Consider the following 20,105-nt stretch of genomic DNA (forward strand, 5'->3'; position numbering starts at 1 on the left):
ACTGACATCTCCAAATTAGGTGGAATTACTAATTGAAAGCAACAACAATTTTCATCAAAATATTGGATTGTTAAAGCTCTGGACAACATAGTTCTTCATCCTTAGCTAACACGATTATCAAGCAAGACAGAATGATAAATGTAGGGAAAACAGCTCAATTTTCAAGTAATATTCACCTTCCCTTGCCTCCACTACACCAATTTCAATGAATTTGTTTGGCACAAGGAACCTTGCTCAAATAAAGAGCAGGACAGCATTGATAAGGGTTGAGTAAGTAGCAATATTGTGACATAGGTACAGCAAGTGGCAAACTGAACCCTTTGGGCTACAATTGAGTTGTTTGTTAAACTAATTCCAATTCAAGATTCAGGGTTATGTGGAGAAGGGAAGGAAAGGATAAAGGTGGGTGAATGAATAAAATTTAATTAAAAGGTAAAATCATATCTAAATAATAGATTATGTCCTGCCAGACTGGAGTTGGATTTGGAGGAGATGTAACAATGACATAAAATACTAACAGCTATCGATATGTCTGGTAGCAATGAGAATAACGTGAGGGGCTGAATTGAACAAACACGTTGACACAACAGTAAAAGGTGCTGGATAAATGGGCCTTTTCAATCTCATTATTAACAACTTGTCACAACCAAAATGCATCCCACATGTACGTTAAAGGAACATGACAAACAGGTTACCGGGTTTATCCAGTCGAGCTGTATTTGTTCTGATATAACACAATAGTTCTGCACCAATGCAGTCCTGCGCTATAAGAAATTCACGTAATAGCAGCCTAATTCAAACAAATTGAACCGGAAGCACGTTATAGCCAACACAGGTTCGTCTTCAATCGCATTATAGCCAATTCACATTGAGAAAACGTGCATTATAGTAGAACTGACTGTATATAAAAATCTCATGTCGTGCATGCATTTCCTGTACAGAAATTTTACCACTTGTCATCACAAATTTCAGTCTTGCTTTTCTGTCAATGTTCTCAACATTTATCAAATTTGCTGTGCTAGCTGACATGGTGCATAGTAGCACTGTGGTTATATTACTGAACTAGCAATCCACAGGCCTGGACTAATCAAAAGCTGCAAGTTCAATCCCCACTACCGTGCAGGGATACATAATTAAAACATTAAAGATAAAGTTATGCTAGACCTCCTGCTCACTGTGAATGGCTAGGTTCTTGGTGGACTGGTAATAGGGGAAAACATGAAAAGGGGACCAGGGAGAGACACAGCTGCAGAATGACTTACCTTGTAGAAGTTGAAGACAAGATCTAGTTCACAGACATTATGGAAATATTCATTCAAAACCTGCAATAAGATGCAGACGACAAACAAAACAATGTCACTCACTTTTCATATAAATGTGGGATTCTGCTTGAGCTTAGACAGTTCAAATTTTTAACCAGATCAGGAAACAAACAGTGGTTATTCTTTAAAACAGAACAGGACAAGGAAGTAGGGCACTCAGAACGTAACCATTCTACAAAGGCTTGTTTTCCTAAGAATGGTGCAACTAGCTCCTGGAGGGTATAAGAACTTCCTGCATTTTATTTTGTATTTTAATAGCCAATTTAGCAAACATCATTAGGGACTCAAAATTTGAAGTCCAGGATTTGAAGACTGGCTCAATATCTATGTGAGTCAGAGATTACTTCATGTTTCCAGGTAAAATTCAACCAACAGTTTGCCTGAACAGATGACCATCTATATTCCATGAAAGCTCCTTGGCCGTCCCATGCACATTTTCTTCCATTCCTCAAATGCTTTAAATATGCTTACTTTTCAGATACCTCTGCTTTCAAATATGAAATTAGAACCTGGTACATTGCTACTTCCTCTGAACATCAGCCTGACTTGCCCAATCTTTTTTTTTCACTTACAGCTTTTAAACTTCAAGCTGGATATCAAATAACCATGGCTGAAATAAATGAAGAATTTAGAAATTTAATACTGATAAAAAGTCACTGCCTCAAAGTACTAATTACTTCTCTCTCCACAGAAGCTGCCAGACCGGTTTAGGATTTCCAATGTTACCTTTTCAAAATGAAATCAATTCATCTCTCAACCATAATCCTGATTCCTCACCTTGGCTTCTCAATGTTTACAGACATTCCCCAGTTTGTGAACGTGTTCTGTTTGAGTCCATTTGCAAGGTGAGTTGTATGAAAGACAGCACACAGTGCAGGATAATATAAAGTAGCCGTTCACAAGTACAGGAAATGTTCATATGTCAGATCTTTAAAATGATACTCTTATACTGGGATCACGTTCATAAATTGGATGTTTGCAAATAAATAAATTTACATCTGCACAGACTTCCCATTGGGATTTTCCTCCAATATCCACAGTTACAATGGAAACTTGTTGAGGTTAAATGGCCAAGCTGTAATTGCACACTTCTACAGGTGGAGGTGCTACACCTCCACAGTTAGCAGAAGGTGCATTAACAGCAGAACTGCGCACTGGTTACAGCACAAGAGGCTATTTAACCCATCAATCCATTCTAGCTCTCTATAAAATGAACTCACTTAGTCCTACTCCATCTGCTTATTCCTCATAAGGCTGCAAATCATTTCTGTTCAGATAATTAGCCAATTCTCTTCTGAAAACCTCAATTGAATCGATCTCAACCACACTCTCAGACAGTGCGTTCCAGATTCTAACCTCTTATTGCTTAATCAAATTTCTCATGGTGTGTCAATCACCTTAAAGTGGTGTCTTCTGATTACCTTTCTGCCCACAGATAAAAGCTTTTCTCTACAAATGCCTCATGATTTTAAAAGTCATCTCATCTTAATCTTCTCCAATCTAAGCAACTGGAACACCTCATCCCTAGAACCATTCTTGTGAATGTTAACCACACCCTTGCTAAAGCGATGCATCCAGAATTGGACTCATTTAGTCCAGTTGAGGCCTACACAGTATTTTGAATAGATTCATCACATCCTCCTTGTTCTCGTACTCTTTGCCCTGATGAATAATTATAGTGTCAACTTTACATGGACAGTTTAAAGTACATGTGGAGGATTTCATAATAACTATAAAGGATATGATCTTTAAATGAAGACTGAAATTCATTTGTGCATGGTGATATACTTATCCTCTGCCCCCTCATTGTGAAAAACTAGATTTGGTTGTGATATCATTGCAAATTGATGGACATATATAAGTATGAAGACTTTGTATGACCATTTTCAGAACATTCATCTCAATTATGCTTCAGAATACAAGTTTCTTGACCCCAGTACACAGCAAAGCCAGAGGATGGGGTTGAAGATTTATACTCAGCTGCAATACTTTACAAATTAGTTTGGTGTTCAGAAGTTATTTTCGCTGCACTTGGCACTGAATACACTCTATCCTGCTGAACAAATGAGAAATTTGTACATTATGCTGGCATTGGTGGTGAACGCACTCCCAACACAGATCTGTGAATAGTCACTGCACCTGATGAAGGATCAGCGCTCCAAATACTTGCGAGTTCAAATAACCCTTTGTCAGCTGTATAACATGGTGCAATGTGACATCTGACATTGTCCACCCCAATCCAACACCGGCACCTCCAGATTGTGAATACTACGGTCTAAATTTCCTTTTCCTTGTGAGTTGGTGAAAAAGAGATTAAGCAAAGTTTATTCACACAAACTGACACTTTGGATGGTTTTAAAAGGAAGACAATCCCAAATGACAATGGAAACTCTTTCATTGAATCTTACTTGTAACTAATTCAAAGACTTAGATGTTTGGATGAATCAGCCCAGGAACAAGCCATTTGGCTCATTGCATCTGCACTGGTTCTTAGAAAGAGACTTGATAGGTAAAGCCTCATCGACTGTACAATAATGCAGCAGAGCACATCCCAGTTTCAATTCTGTGTGAACTGTCAGTCTCAGCCAGGCCAGATTATTATTATTCAGCAGCACAGTTGACATTCTGTGAGCTAGGGAGGAGGAGAATAGCAATGCTACTGCTCCTAATTACTTACCAATAGAAACCATGCTGCAAACAGTGTGAACATCAGGTAAGAACAGGGCCAGGGTCACCAACGAGAGCTCTTGATGACTGAATTGTCTACTGATCCCCAAAACACAACACAAATAATGGACACCTGTGTTAAGCGCAGGCATCTTTGAGAAAGCTACCATACCTCCATTATTGGAGGAGGTAGGGGTCCTTTTGATGAAAAAGGTTACTGCCCTTCAGATGAGTCAGGAACGATGAGTCAGCATACAGAGAGGAGGTGCAGAGCCAACAACCGGTCTTTGAATGTGGACCAAAACAAAAGAGATGGCTGTTGACTTTAGGAGGGCACGGAGTGATCATTCTCTGGTGGACATCGATGGCTCCCCCATGGAGATTGTAAAGAGCACAAAATTTATTGGCATCCATCTGACGGAGAACCTCACCTGGTCCCTCAGCACCAGCTCCACAGCCAAGAAAGCCCAGCAGCGTCTCGACTTTCTGTGCAGGTTGAGGAAAGCCCACCCCCCCCCCCATCCCTCATCCCCCATTCTCACCATATTCTACAGAGGGTTCATTGAGAGTACCCTGTGCAGCTGCACTGTTTTGGATCTTTGGATCGCAAGACCCTGCAGTGGAGAGTGAGGACAGCTGAGACGATCATGGGGTCTCTCTTCCCTCCATTACTGGTATTTACACCACATGCTGCATCCGCAAGGCTAACAGCATGGTGGACAACCCCACACATCCTTCATTCAAATTCTTCTCCCTCCTGCCATCTGGTAGAAGGTACCGGAGCATTTGGGCTCTCACGGCCAGACTGCGCAAGAGTTTCTTCCCCCAAGCCATCAGGCTCCTTAACACAGTATGATCACACTCTATTCCATTTGCAATTCTTAGACGACTTTTTGAATTGCTGCTAAAACAATGTTTTATTAATGATCATTCATTGTCACATTGTCATTTCATCCACCACTGTGCCTATTGTCTTGTCTTGCCAGGAATTACTGTGCTGTCTTGCATGTTTTACACTTCTCTATGCACTTTATGCTGCCCTGTGTATGACTGTCCTCTCGTGTAGTCTGTGTGTTCATATAGCACCTTGGTCCTGGAGGAACGCTGTTTCGCTTTGTTTGTACCAGCTGTATATGGCAGAATCAGCAAATAAAAAGTTACTCTACTCTCCACTCTACTATTAAAATACTCTCTGGTCACTTTGCAGTGATCCATTTACACAAATGATATCCTCCAACTTATTTCTAAAGCCCAGCCCTAGTAACATCCCTTTCCCTTACTGGAGACACAAAACAATCACGGTTAACTAGCCCCACTAACAAGGAGGAAGCAATTACAAACTTCCTGATAAAATAGAACATGCCTGCATACAAATTCGGTTTGCACAGATTTCCTGCCACAGCTGTAGCCCTTTGGTACCTTATGCAAGTGGCCATTCTTAAAGTAATATACCCAACAAAAGTATATCCCTGTTAGGGTGAAAGGAAAGGTTGGTAGGTATAGGGAATGCTGGATGACGAAAGAAATTGAGGGTTTGGTTAAGAAAAAGAAGAAGCATATGTCAGGTATAGACAGGATAGATCGAATGAATCCTTAGAAGAGTATAAAGGCAGTAGGAGTATACTTAAAAGGGAAATCAGGAGGTGCTGCATTTTGGGAAAGCAAATCTTAGCAGGACGTATACATTTAATGGTAAGGTCCTAGGGAGTGTTGCTGAACAAAGAGACCTTGGAGTGCAGGTTCCTAGCTCCTTGAAAGTGGAGTTGCAGGTAGGCAGGATAGTGATGAAGGCACTTAGTATGCTTTCGTTTTTTGGTCAGAGTAAAGTACAGGAGTTGGGAGGTCATGTTGCGGCTGGACAGGACATTGGTTAGGCCACTGTTGGAACATTGTATGCAATTCTGGTCTCCTTCCTATCGGAAAGATCTTGTGAAACTTGAAAGGGTTTAGAAAAGATGTACAAGAATGTTGCCAGGATTGGAGGATTTGAGCTGAACAGGCTGGGGTTGTTTTCCCTGGAGCTTCTGAGGCTGAGGTTTACAAAATTATGAGGGGCATGGATAGAATAAATAGACAAAGTCTTCCCCCTGGGTCATGGAGTCCAGAACTAGAGGGCATAGGTTTAGGGTGAGATGGGAAAGATATAAAAGAGTCCTACGGGACAACCCTTTCACACAGAGGGTGGTACGTGTATGGAATGAGCTGCCAGAGGAAGTGGTGGAGGCTGGTACAATTGCAACATTTAAGAGGCATTTGGATGGGTATATGAATAGGAAGGATTTGGAGAGATATGGACTGGGTGCTGGCAGGTGGGACTAGATTTTGTTGGGATATCGGGTCGACATGGACGGGTTGTACCAAAGAGTCTGTTTCCATGCTGTACGTCTCTATGACGCTAAGACTCTAAAATGGAAATAGGTGGGATGTTCACTCACAGAAGGCATCAGAAAAGGTCCATATATTGCCTTCATACAGCATGTACACAATTTAAAACAGGCACCCAGCAACAGGAAGCCTAGCTCCCCACACAACCTACTCCACGTCCAGAGGTGGAATTCCTGATGGTGTTCCAGCTCAAATTCATGGCACTTGATATTAAATCGTGGAGTCATAGGATTCGAGGCAAAATTGAGAGAAGACAGAGGTGAAAGTATAGTGAGCTACAGAGCAGCAAAGTGGAAGGCAGTGGACATGGCTGAATCAGGGATAAAGGCAGTTATCTTCCAACTATTTGGAAGATAACCACTCCCCTGCCCAACGGGATCCCACCACTCCCCTGCCCAACGGGATCATCATGCTCTTGATAGCTCAGCACTCAAAGTACTATGATACAGGTGTATAAATATATACTAGAATTTCAGAATTTGGGTTTTGTTGATCAGTCTTGTAAAGGTGTTTTCTTTCTGAAAATAAAGAGATTGGAATGTCATTTTCAACAGTGATCTAAATACATCATCTGCAAGGAAGCATTTGATTCAGTTAAGTGCATAGTGGGATACCTGCAGTGTTAATGTTGAACCGTTTATACTGCTAAGTTTGCACCATAGAGAGAAAACAGACTATTAATTTAGTTTGCCTCCAGATGAGAAGCATCAGGAGTTCCGTTCAGGAGAACTTTTCACCTCTCAGCAAAGGAGTCAATTCAGAGAATGGTCACATGAGCAGAAGGTTTTTAGTTTGTAAATATTCTCTCTCTGGGGTTGAATATCCGAGGGACATTGCTGAGAAACACCTTGAAAATTAGTTTAGAAAAATCTTAACATAAACAGCAAAACAGTTGTTTATTTTTATAGCTTTGTTTGTTTCTTAGACTAAACTTGCACCCTTGGGTTAAGAAATATTTTCAGCCTTGTGTAACCGTTCAGTGACTAACCACCATGGTAACATGAGGACCTAAGGACTAGGGACAGGCGCTGGCAGTTCGGCATTTGACACGATCATTGTTGACCTCATCTTGGCCTCAACTCTACATTCCTGCCCGCTGTCCATAATCCTTCAATCCAGTAGCAAAAATTAAACTTATGACCCATCAAGCCAGTTTTCACTGTGGGATCTGATTGTTCAATATTACCATCAATTGGAATCATAACAATTTTTGTTTTGTCTTTTTAACACAGGTAGGTGGACGGGCCAGCAAATAACTCTGACAACAAAGGCTTTATGAAAGATTTTTCTATATGATCGAAGTTAAAATTAAAAACAGAGAGGTTACATCAACATGTCAGGCTCCAGTGCCTCTTACCTCCACAAAATTGTGGATAGCTTCCAGGTAGACCAGGTTGTTGTCATTGACATCGACACAAATACAGAAGTAGAGCCCAGCATAACGTCGATAAATTATCTTGAAGTTTCGAAACTGCAAAAGGAATAGAAGAACTTATGAAAGCAGCTCTACTGGCAGCAGATACATTCAAACTTCATATGGTCACAAGTAAGCATAATTTATTTAGTAGCGACATGCTTTTCTTCCTTCCCCTTCTTCACAAACACTCCGCCAATCACTTCTTCTCCCAAGTCTTTGGACTCCTGAATAGAAAAGTGAATTGCAGGGTTGGGACTGATGCAAATTACACCTGGGCAAGGTTACATCAGAACTCTGCCACATTGCCCTACCAACCACTTGATATCAGCTCAGCTATCTTTCTGACTCAACATTTAATCACTAAAGAAAGAGAAACCGAAACATTTGCTACTTATGCCTAGATTTCCTGCCATAGCTTGTAGCCCTTTGGTACCTTATGCAAGTGGCCATTCTTTAAGTAATATATCAAACAAAATGAAAATAAGTGGGTTGTTCACTCATGGAAGGCATTACAAAAGACCCATATACTGCCCTCATGTAGTATGTACACACAATTTAAAATAGGCACCCAGCGCCAGGAAACCTAGCTCTCCACACAACCTGTTCATGCTTCTAAAAAAACATCAAGCCTGTGTTTACAGTTTTTCATTTGTACTGAGGAGAAAAGATGGGATGCATTTAAATTTTTCAACATACAGTATTCAATAAAAAAAGTTATACATTTACTTTTAAACTGCAGATTGCCTGTTTTCAGCCAATTGCTGGGCACAAAAGTAAAGATTAGCATTGACTGACAATTCAAAGCAATCAACATATTTTTCCTCAATCTTTTAGCTGGTTGTGAATTAAATGGGAGCTATAACACCTAGAGAAATCTCCCTGCTTGTCTTCAAATGGAGCCATGAGATAAAGTAATATAGCACAGAAACAGACACTTTGGTCCGATCAGTCCATGCCCATCGTAATCCCAAACTAAACTAGTCCCCACCCTGCTTGAGCTTGGTCCATATCCCTCCATTCCTTGGCCTCATTCCTGATGAAGGGCTCCGGCCTGAAATGTCGATTCTCCTGCTCCTCGGATGCTGCCTGACCTGCTGTGCTTTTCCTGCAACACACACTCAACTCTGATCGCCAGCATCTGCAGACCTCATTGTCTCCATATCCCTTCAAACATTTCTTAGCTATTTTGTTCTGACAAGGCCACATTTCATCTGAAAGACAGGCCATCAACTGTGCAGCACTTGCTTACTACTGCAATGAACTGCTCAGCTAGATTTTGTGCTGAAGCCTCTTGAACAGCACTTGAACCAAGAATGTTCCCATTGACCCAAAAGTGATGTCATTGGTTCCATAGCAGTCATGTGTCTTCCTGTAGTTTTTGCCTAAGTGGCCATGTTTTCATAAGATGGAAAATGAGTGTTAACACACTAACCAATGATAAAGAGATGCGTTGGTGTGGACAGGGTCTGTGTCATGCGTCAGGATCACATCTAACCTGAACTCGCGCTATACACTTTTAAATGATAAGTAAACTGTGAAAAATAACGTCCTTATATCAGATATGAGGTGACTGCTGTGGAATGAGTGATCAGAATAGGGGACTCAATAGTTAGAGGAACAGACAGGAGATTCTGTGGTCACAAATGGAACTCCTGGAAGGTATGTTGCCTCCCAGGTGCCATGGTCTGGGATGTCTCTGATCAAGTCTACGATATTCTGAAGGGGGAGGGTGAGCAGCCATAAGTTGTGGAGCACATTGGCACCAATGACATAGCTAGGAAAAGGGATGAGGATCTAAAAAGTGATTTCAGGGAGTTAGACTGGCAGCTAAAAACCAGGACGAGCAGAGTAGTAGTCTCAGGATTACTACCGGCGCCATGTGCTAGTGAGGCGAGGAACAGGGAGTGAGTGCAGCTAAACACGTGGCCACAGGGCTGGTGCAGGAGGGAGGGCTTCAGATACATAGATCATTGGGGTATCTTCTAGGGAAGGTGGGACCTGTACATGAAGGACGGGCTGCACTTAAACTGGAGAGGCACCAATGTCCTGGGCAGGAGATTTGCTAAAGTACTTCAGGAGGGTTTAAACTGATTTGGCTGGGGGATGGAAATCAGAGCTACAGATCAGAAGAGAGGGTGGATTTTGAACGGGCAGAAATAGAAGCCAGAGACTTTTCCCCATGGCAGAAATGGCCGTCACGAGGGGTCATAATTTTAAGGTGATTGGAGAAAGGTCTAGGGGAGATGTCAGAGGTAGGTTTTTTTACGCAGAGAGTGGTGAGTGTGTGGAATGCACTGCCAACTGTGGTACTAGAGTCAGAGATATTGGGGACATTTAAGTGATTGCTGGACAAACACGTGGATGGCAGTAAATGAAGGGTGTGTAGGTTAGATTGATCTTAGATTAAGATAAATGCTCGGCACACCCTCTTGGGCGAAGGGCCTGTACTGTTCTATGTTCTGATATGCTTAGCTAGAGGTTAGAACCAATATTAAACATAGATTTGCAGGATCCTAAGCAAACTGGGAGATGAAATGGGGACAATAGAGATGGAAAGATGAAGTGCCATAGGGCACCAACTTGGAAGGAAATATTCATGTCTGGGTGCAGAAAAAGACCTTTATCTGCTGAATGAGGAGGTAAGTGAATTATAACAGGCATGCAAGAAAGGACAGCCTCTTCTCTACTATTTAATGTTTGTACAGTTCCTCAGGGAGCGGAATCTGCCACCCCTTTAATTGGAACAAAACAAAGAACAGTGGATGCTGGAGATCTGAAACAAAAACAAATTTCTGGATAAACTCAGCAGGTATAGCAACATTTATGGGGAGAAAATAGAGTTAATGCTTCAAGTTCGGTGTTTCTTCAGCAATTTCTATCTTTGTTTCACTCCTCTGACTGGTCTGGCTAATCTATCACCCTAGCCCACACTGTGGTTTCTTTTGCCCTGAGATATGAACCCTCAAGCTCTGCTTTTTGAGTTAGGTTTAAAACATGAATGCAGAAGGTGGTGCCTGAAATGATTCAACGTGGATTGTGTCAACATAGCAGCTTACAGGCGGCATCATAATGTTCCTGTCCTTACTAAACACATCTACGTTTCAGCAAATTCAAAAGAGTGAATACAGGTTGATTTTCTTTTGCCCTCCCTAGCTGGGAGATGCTAAATTGAACTGAAGTGTCTCAATTCAAGTTACAGAAATGGTCTGCTAGAGGGGGATAAGATTCCAAAGGTCAGCACAACTCAGTGTCATAAAAGATGGTGCATTTTCCCACTGAACCAGAGGAGTAGTGGTGCTCCCTCACTTTTGATACTTGTTTAACAGATCACAGTGATATACAAAGCAGGTTATGTCCATCATTCCTGGCATTCATTCCCATCTGGAGCATTTCCTTTCGCTGAATCAGTTTCAGGGGTCTAAATGGCATTAATATTTCTTTCACGACTCATTAATTGTCTGTCAATTCCAAGTCCCTGTCTTGGCATTAACCACGCTCCATCCCTCACTCTATTCTCTTCGCTCAGTCATATGTTAATGACAGATATGGAGTCTGTCAAAGCTCGATGTTGATTGGCTAAATGATCATGCATGTGGAAAGGGACAGAAGTAAAAAAACCCCACCCAGGTCAAGAGTTGAAGGCAGTGGCAGTAACAGGGAGTGACAATAAGACAAATCCGTCTGTAAATCACCATACTTCTTGTTGGATGCAAAGCTGTCTTTGCAGAATTACTCATCATTAAATAGTAATTCAAACTTATAAAGGCATCTTCATACTGTCACAAATGTTCTGGTGCATATCATGATTAAACACGTAGATATTAAAGGCATTTTTTGAAGAGGTCTTTGGGAAAAAGTTTCATAACATGGGAACAGGCTGCCAAAACTGTCACTGGTAACAGAAGGTAGGAGGGAGTAGACAGATGAAGATCTGAGTGGGGAGGTAGAGATTGGAGGTGATTGGCATTTCATTCCACACACGAACCACCCTGTGTGAAAAAGTTGTTGCTCAGGTCCCTTTTAAATCTATCTCCTCTCACCTTAAAATTCTGCTGTCTAGTTTTGAACTCCCCAACAGTACTCCCTTGGGATCTACCATTAAGTATATATCCTTCCCTTATTGGGCCTCCCAAAATGCATCAACTTGCATTTACTGGAATAAAGTTCCATCTGTCCTTGCTCTGCCCAATTTACCAGCTGACTAGTATCAGACTGTAGCCTGAGACCATCCTCCTCTCTGTCAACATCACCACTAATTTTCATGTCATCTGCCAACTTACTAATTATGCTGTCTAGGTTTACAACCAAGTCATTAATGTACATATAACCAGCAAGGGTTTCAGCACTGAACCTTGTGGTCATAGGCTTCCAATTACAAAAACAACCCTCCACCATCACATTGTGCCTCCTTTTTGTAAGTCAATTTTGGATCCAGTTTCCTTAGCCTTGGATTCCATGGGCTCTCAACTTTTGGACCAGCCTTCCATGTGGGACAACATCAAAGGTCTTACTGGAGTCTGTGAGAATAACATCAAATGCACTGCTCTCATTAATATCTAGACTTCTCTTCCATCTGGGGCATCCTTACTGTATCCAACCTGTCTACTCCTGTTATAATTTTATAGGCTTATATTAAATGCCTCCCTCCACTTCTTCTCAACTCCAGTGAATACAATCCTAACCAACTGAACGTCTCCTCATACACAAGCCGTGTCATCGCAGGAATCAATTCGGTAAACCTTTATTGCACTCCCTCTATAGCAAGAATACCCTTCCTCAGATAAGGAGCCCAAAACTGCGCACAATATTCCAGGTATGGCCTCAACTATGCTCTGTATATTTGCAGCAAGAACTCTTGTACTTGCATTCAGCAACGACCCCAATGATATCGGGTATTAAAACATGCTGCAATTGATTGTCTTGACAGATTAAAGCTGAAGGCTCCAAGCTGTAAAGCCAGGATTGCTACTGCAAGTTTGGTTTTTATCTGTGCTGTACATGGAATCTCAGCTGAGTAACATTAGGCATGCTACAACTAACCACAGCATGGAGATATTTGAGCCAGCGAAGAAAAATTAGCCATGATTTCCAATTTTAAATACTATACTGGAAGTGTGTGCATGGCAACCAGATACGGGCATGACTGAGCTCAATTGTGTCACCCTTCTATTCACACAGACAGCTTACATTCGCTGTTAAGGTTACACAGAAACAATTGTCACTTGGATGCCTCGATCAATGTGATCTCCACCTCTGCTAACATCATTCATAACCCATTGAGGTTTTCTTTTCGGATTTGCTCATACAAATGATTTAGTACAATAAGATAATTTAAATGCTGGTTTGCCACTGGGAAAAATGCAATAGCAAATCATTTAAAAACACATCATAAGATCAAGCAGAGCCAACATGGCTTCGTAAAGAGGAATCATGTCTAACAAATTTGTCAGAATTCTCTGATGTGGTAACAAGCAGAATAAATAAAGGGGAAGCTGTGGATATCCAGAACTTGGATTGTGAGAAGGCATTTGGTAAAGGTAGTACACATTAGGCTACTTAATAAGAACCCATGGGTTTGGAGCTTGTGTACAAGGATGGAGAGAGGATTGGCTAAGACAGGGAATTCAGATAAGGGGGGCATTTTCAGGAGGGCAACTTGTAACTAGTAGAGCGCCGCAGTGTCCATAGCTGAAACCACAATTACTTACAATAGATATTAATGACTTGGATGAAGGAAGTGAATGTATTGTAGCAAGTTTGGAGATAACACAAACATTGGTCAGAAGGCCAAATTGTGAGGATGAGCACAAAGAGTCCACAGAAAGATATGGACAGATTAAGCAAGTGGGCAAAAACTTGGCAGATGAAATATAATATAGGAAAATGTGAAATTATGCACTTTGATAGGAAGCACAGACAGGGTGAATAGTATTTAAATGGAGAAAGACTGTAAAAAGCATCAGAACAGAGTAATTTGGAAGTTCACACTTATGAATCATAAAAAGCCAGCATTCACGTTCAATAGTAATAGGGAAGGCAAATAGAATGTTGGCCTTTCTTTCAAAGCAACTGGAGTTTAAACGGTAGAGAGGTTTTGCTAAACCTGCAAGACTCTAGTCAAAACTAGGTGTTCTTGTACATCAGTCAATGAAAGCAAGCATGCAGGTGCAGCAGGCAGTGAAGAAAGCTAATAGCATGCTGGCCTTCATAACAAGAGGAATTGAGTATAGAAGCAAAGAGGTTCTTCTGCAGCTGTACAGGGCCCTGGTGAGACCGCACCTGGAATATTGTGTGCAGTTTTGGTCTCCAAATTTGAGGAAAGACATTCTGGCTATTGAGGGAATGCAGCATAGGTTCACAAGGTCAATTCCCGGAATGGCGGGACCATCTTACGTTGAAAGATTGGAGCGGCTGGGCTGGTATACTCTTGAGTTTAGAAGACTGAGAGGGGATCTGATTGAGACATATAAGATTATTGAAGGATTGGACACTCTGGAGGCAGGAAACATGTTTCCGCTGATGGGTGAGTCCCAAACCAGAGGACAGTTTAAAAAAAGGGGTAGGCCATTTACAACAGAGTTGAGGAGAAACTTCTTCACCCAGAGAGTGGTGAGTGTGTGGAATGCTCTGCCCCAGAAGGCTGTGGAGGCCAAGTCTCTGATACTTTCAAGAAAGAGTTGGATAGAACTCTTAAGGATAGTGGAATTAAGAGTTATTGGGATAAGGCAGGAACAGGATACTGATTGAGAATGATCAGCCCATGATCATAATGAATGGTGGTGCTGGCTCGAAGGGCAGAATGGCCTACTCCTGCACCTATTGTCTATAAAACACAGAGGTATACTGCAAACAGTTTTGGGCCCCTTTATTGAACAAAAAATGTACAGCAATGGAGGGCACTGCAGAAAATAATCATTCGGCCAATACCAGGTAAGGATGGATGTTGTTATTGGGAAGGAAGAATAGACTGTGTTTGTAATCAGTGGAGTTTCAAAGAATAAGGACCTTATTCAGACGTACAAGATTCTCAGGGGACTTGACAAGGGTAAATGCAGAAAGGTTGCTTCCCCTTGCGGGAGAGTCGAGGACCAGAGGACATAATCTCCGAATAAGGGGCCACCTATTTAAGACAGAAATGAGGCTGAATTCCTTCTCTCGGAGGGTAGTGAATTTATGGAATTCTTTGCCACAGAGTGCTGTCAAGGCGGGGTCATTAACATCATTCCCCCTAAGCAGTGAGGCTGTGCATGTGCTCAGCTTCTCCAAGGTTGACTGGCGTCTGCACACTGATCAGACTATTGACTTCTACTTCCAGAAGTTGCTCCCATGCATGGACCGCAGAGTCCCGCATGGTTGAAAAGCAAATTAGAGTCTACGCCTGTTGACTATATTCAAGGTTTAGACAGACAGATAATCAATAAGGAAATCAATGGTTAGAGGGAAAAGACAGGTACTGAGGATGGTCAGATCAGCTTTGATTTCATTGAATGGCTTACTTCTGCTCCAATGTCTTCTGGTCTTGTGGTTACTGCAACAGTAGACTCAGCCTCCTTTTGTGCTACCTATCTCCGCCAGCCAACAAAAATCTGGCTTCACTAATTGCACTTCCTAGCTTTGGTCCAGGTCTATGGAGACGATGGCAACACAAATGAATATTCTAATATTGCTTATAGCATCATTCGGCAGAAATGGAAACAGACACTACAGTCCAACTCATCCATGCTGGCCAAGTTTGCCAAACTAAACTAGTCCCACTTGCCTATGTTTGGCCTGTATCCCTCTAAACCTTTCCTATTTATGTACCTATCCAAATGGTTTTAAAAAATATTCTAACTATATCTGCACCCACCACTCCATCTGGCAGTTCATTCAACATCTGAACCACCCTGTGAGAGAAAAAAATTGCCTCTCGGATCCTTTTAAATCTTTCTCCTCTCACCTTAAGACTTTGTCCTTTAGATTCGAACTTTCTCAGCCTTAGGAAAAGACCTTTGCTATTTACTCTATCTATACCCCTCATGATTTTATAAACCTCCATAAGGTCACCCCACAACCTTCTACGCTCTAGTGAAAAAAGTCCCAGCTTATTCTTATAACTCAAATCCTCCAGTCCCAGCAACATCCTGGCAAATCCTCTCCAATTTAATAACATCCTTTCTATACCAGCGTGACCAAAACTGAACACAGTACTCCAAAAATGGCCTCAACAATGTTCAGTAAAACCTCAACATGATGTTCCAACTCCTATACTCAATGGTCTTAGCAATGAAGGCAAGCATGCTAAGCACCTTCTTAACCACCCTGTCCACCTGTGATGCAACTTTCAAAGAAATATGCACCTGAACCCTTAGGTCTCTCTGTTCTACAACACTAACCAAGGCCCTACCAATAACCATGCAAGTCCTACTCATGTTCATTTTACCAAAATGCAATCTTGCATTTAACCAAATTAAACTTCATCTGCCACTCTTTAGCCCAGTGGCCCAATTGATCAAGATCCCTTTGTAATCTTAGATATCCATCTTCACTGTTGACTATACAACCAATTTTGGTGTCATCCACAAACTTACTAACCATTCCTCCTAAATTCTCATCTAAATCACTTATATAAATGCAAACAAAAGTGGATCCAGCACCGACCCACCACTAGTCACAGACCTCCAGTTTGAAAACCAACCATCCTCCACCACCCTCTGTCTCATACCATCAAGCCAACTTTGTATCCAACTGGCAAGCTCGCTCTGAATTTCGGTGATCTCACTTTACTAATTAGTCTGCCATTCGAAACCTTGTCAAAGGCTTCATTGAAGTCCCTGTAGACCATGTCTGCTGCTCTGTCCTCATCAATCTTATGTCCTCAAAAAAAAAATCAATCAAGTTTGGGAGACAATTTCCCATGCACAATGCCATGTTGACTATTCCAAACACATGTAAATCCTATTTTTTCAGAACCCCCTCCAACAATAGAGGTCAGACTCACAATTCCATAGTTCTCAGACTTCGCTTGGCAGTCTTTCTAAAATAAAGGCACAACATTAGCCACCCTCCAGTTCTCTGGCATCTCACCCATAACCGTAGGTGATATATATATATCTGCTCGGGGCCCTGCAATTTCTTCCCTAACTTCCCACAATATCCTGGGATATATTTGGACAGTTCTCGGACACTTATCCACCTTTACGTTTTTTTAAGACCTCCAGAGCTTCCTCTTCTGTAATGTGGACTGTTTTCAAGTCATCAATATCTATTCCCCCAAGCACTCGAGCCTCCATTTCTTTCTCCAAAGTAAAAACTGATGCAGAAAATTCATTTAGGCCTCTCCCATCTCCTTTGGTTGCTCATATAGATGACATCATTCATCTTCAAGGGACCCTACTCTCTCCCTAGTTGCTCTTTTGCTCTAAATGTAGGTGTAGAATCTCTTTGAATTATCTTTAACCTTACCCGCCAAGGCTATCTTATATCCCCTCTTTGCCCTCTTGATTTCCCTCTTAAGAATGCCCCTACTCCCCTTATACTCTTCAAGAGATTCACTTGATCCCAGTGAATATACCTAATATATGACTCCCTCTTATTATTGACTGGAACCTCAATATCTTTAGTCATTTGTTGTCCCTTACCCTTACCAGCCTTAACCTTTACTCTAACAGGAACATAATGCCTCTGAACTCTCATTATCTCACTTTTAAAATTCTCCCACTTGCCAATTGCTTATTAGAGTTTCTGACTCAAACACCTTTTCAGGCAGCGAATTCCAGATTCCATCTCTGAGTGAAATAAATCTTCCTCTTTGCATTTTACTTAACTCTATGCCCCTGATTACTGACCTCTCTCCATGGAAGAAACTGCCTTCCATTCCACCCTATCTTTGCTGTGCCAAAGAAAGCACCAGCCTAAAATGTGTTGCTGGAAAAGCGCAGCAGGTCAGGCAGCATTCAAGGAGCAGGAGAATCGACGTTTCGGGCATGAGCCCTTCACAGTCCTCACTTTCTCCTCAAAGCACCAGCCTATCCAATCTTTCCTCATTGCTCAGACCCTCCAGCCAGGCAGCATCCCAGTAAATCTCTTCTGACCCTCTGAATAAACAGGTGACTTAAGCTGCATACAGTAGTTGAGTTGTGGTCTAAGCTGCCTTTTATATAATTCTAGCATAACCTATAAGACAATAAGAAATAGGAACAGGAGAAGATCTTTCGGCCCCTCAAGCCTACTTCGCCATTTTAATTGGATCATGGTTGATCCAACAATCCTCATGTCCTGCCCTTTCCCAGTAACCCTGGACTCCCCTAATCCTCAAGAATCTATCTCAGCTTTCAATGACAATGACTCTACCCCCGCAGCTCTCTGTGACAAGGAGTTCCCAAGACAGTCAACCCGCTGAGAGAAGACATCCCTCCTCATCTCAGTGTTAAATTGCTGCCCTTTTATTCTGAGACTGTGCACCCTAGTCCTAGACTTTCCATTGAGGGGAAACATTCTCTCAGCATTTACCCTGTCAAGCCCCTTAACAATCCAAGATGTTTCAATAAGATCACGCCTCATTCTTCTAAATTCCAACGAGTACCTATTTAACCTTTGCTCACAAGATAATCCTTCCATACCAAGGATCACCCTAATGAACCTCCACTGAAATAATAGTTTCTTAAACAAGAACTAAAACTGCACACAGTACTCCAGATATGGGTTCACCACCACCTTGTACAGTTACAGTAAGACTTCCCTATTCTTATACTCCAAACCTCTTGAAATAATTCCATTAGCTTTCCTGCTGTCTGTGTACTAGTTTCCTATGTTTCATCTGTGAGTATCCCTTTGTGTTGCAGCTTTCAGAAATTTCTCTCCATTTAAATAACACTGTTCTTTTGTTCTCCGTCCCAAAAATAACAACTATACATTTTCCCACATCATTCTTCATTGGCCAACTTTTGCCCACTTACTTAACCTCTCAATATCTCTACATAAACTGTTTGCATCCCCCTCACAACTTGCCGTTTCATTAATTTTGCCTTATTGTTCTCGTATTTTATACCTTGGGTGGTAAAGGCAATAATCTCATTTGCATTCTTAATCACCTTATTTACATGCCCTACTACTTCCGGGATCTAAGGGCATGTTAAAAGGTCGCTGTGATCTTCAATTCTGAAATCTATATAAAAATGTTTTTAACATTTATGAATAATCTTTCTAAACCAACTCGAAGCATTTTTTAAACCAAGTTTAACAGAAGAGTGCAGTGATGAGAAGCCAATCTATGCTGTTTTTAATGTACCATTCTCATTTTGCCTGACTTTTTGAGTGCTTGCAGTCTTTTTCTGATAAATTACTGTTCAACGTCAGTGCCCATAACACTTAATTGTGTTATTGAAAGGAAACTTATTTCTAATCTAATAAGCATGCTGTGTGCCAACACTCACCAAAGAATAGCCACATGGGCCAATTTCAGTGAGCTGCTAGTATCTCAGCATAAATCAGTGGCTTTTGAAGAACAAAGGAAATAGAAATGTTTTTCAGAAAAAACTCAAGTTCCACTGCTCACTGGTGTTGTGCTAAGATCATTCTACTCAGTAAGGGCTGATAGTATAATATGATTTTTTAAAATCTGTTTCCATTCCAATAAAACTTTCAAATTGGCACGAGTGACAGCCTAATCACAACGTCCACTTAGATGCCAACCTTTCTGCAGATTGGTACTCCATGGTTTGAGCATACAGGGCCTTGATGCTGATTGGCTAAAATTGAGAAGGAACTGAGGAAAGATTGAGCCTTTGTGCATTTCTGTGTTTTGCTCAATAATACTCAGTGTTCCTGCTCTGCAGCTCTTTTGTCTGTTGTTTTCAGGTCTGAAATTGAATCCTGTTTACCATTAAAATACACTCATTGAGACAGTGATGTTGCCAGCCTGTGCATGACCCTGATTGTAAAGCTGTTTGAACTTATGGCTCTGGAGGCTTGTTGAAGGCTGTTATTAGCTCGATACATCTTTGATGGACATGTCCTAAATCAGAACACTGGAATCTACTGTTATCAGCAATCTGAGATAACTGTATGTTAATGGGAGCACAGTTTAAGTGTTTTCAGAATCAGAGGCCCTATGGTGTGCAACATGGGAGGCTTCTGGCGACAAAACTCTTGGGGAATCTTAGTTTGGTACATTAGTGTACCACCTGGCATGGCACTTATTGCCACAGAATAGAAAGATTATTTATTTCTAGCCTGTGATATGCATGCTGTTTGCCAACACACTGAGATATAGTCACATGGGCCAGATATCATTGAATTTCTACATCCACAGTATAAATCAGTGCCCTCTAAAG

The 20,105-nt window shown here is 41.5% G+C and overlaps 1 protein-coding gene across 1 annotated transcript in view; it reads right to left on the reverse strand.

Annotated features, from left to right (window-relative positions):
* The window catches only part of ap2s1 (adaptor related protein complex 2 subunit sigma 1), a 44,040-nt gene that overhangs the window by 2,714 nt on the left and 21,221 nt on the right, over positions 1-20,105 (reverse strand). The window contains exons 3-4 of the mRNA XM_043680881.2: positions 7,732-7,845; positions 1,263-1,322 (exon numbers count right to left, since the gene is read on the reverse strand). Coding sequence (XP_043536816.1) covers positions 1,263-1,322; positions 7,732-7,845 — 174 coding nt within the window. The remainder of the gene's footprint in view (positions 1-1,262; positions 1,323-7,731; positions 7,846-20,105) is intronic.

This window comes from Chiloscyllium plagiosum, unplaced genomic scaffold, assembly GCF_037043375.1.
Source record: "Chiloscyllium plagiosum isolate Xiang-an unplaced genomic scaffold, Cpla_swu_hap1 HiC_scaffold_47, whole genome shotgun sequence".
Classification (NCBI taxonomy): Eukaryota; Metazoa; Chordata; class Chondrichthyes; order Orectolobiformes; family Hemiscylliidae; genus Chiloscyllium; species Chiloscyllium plagiosum.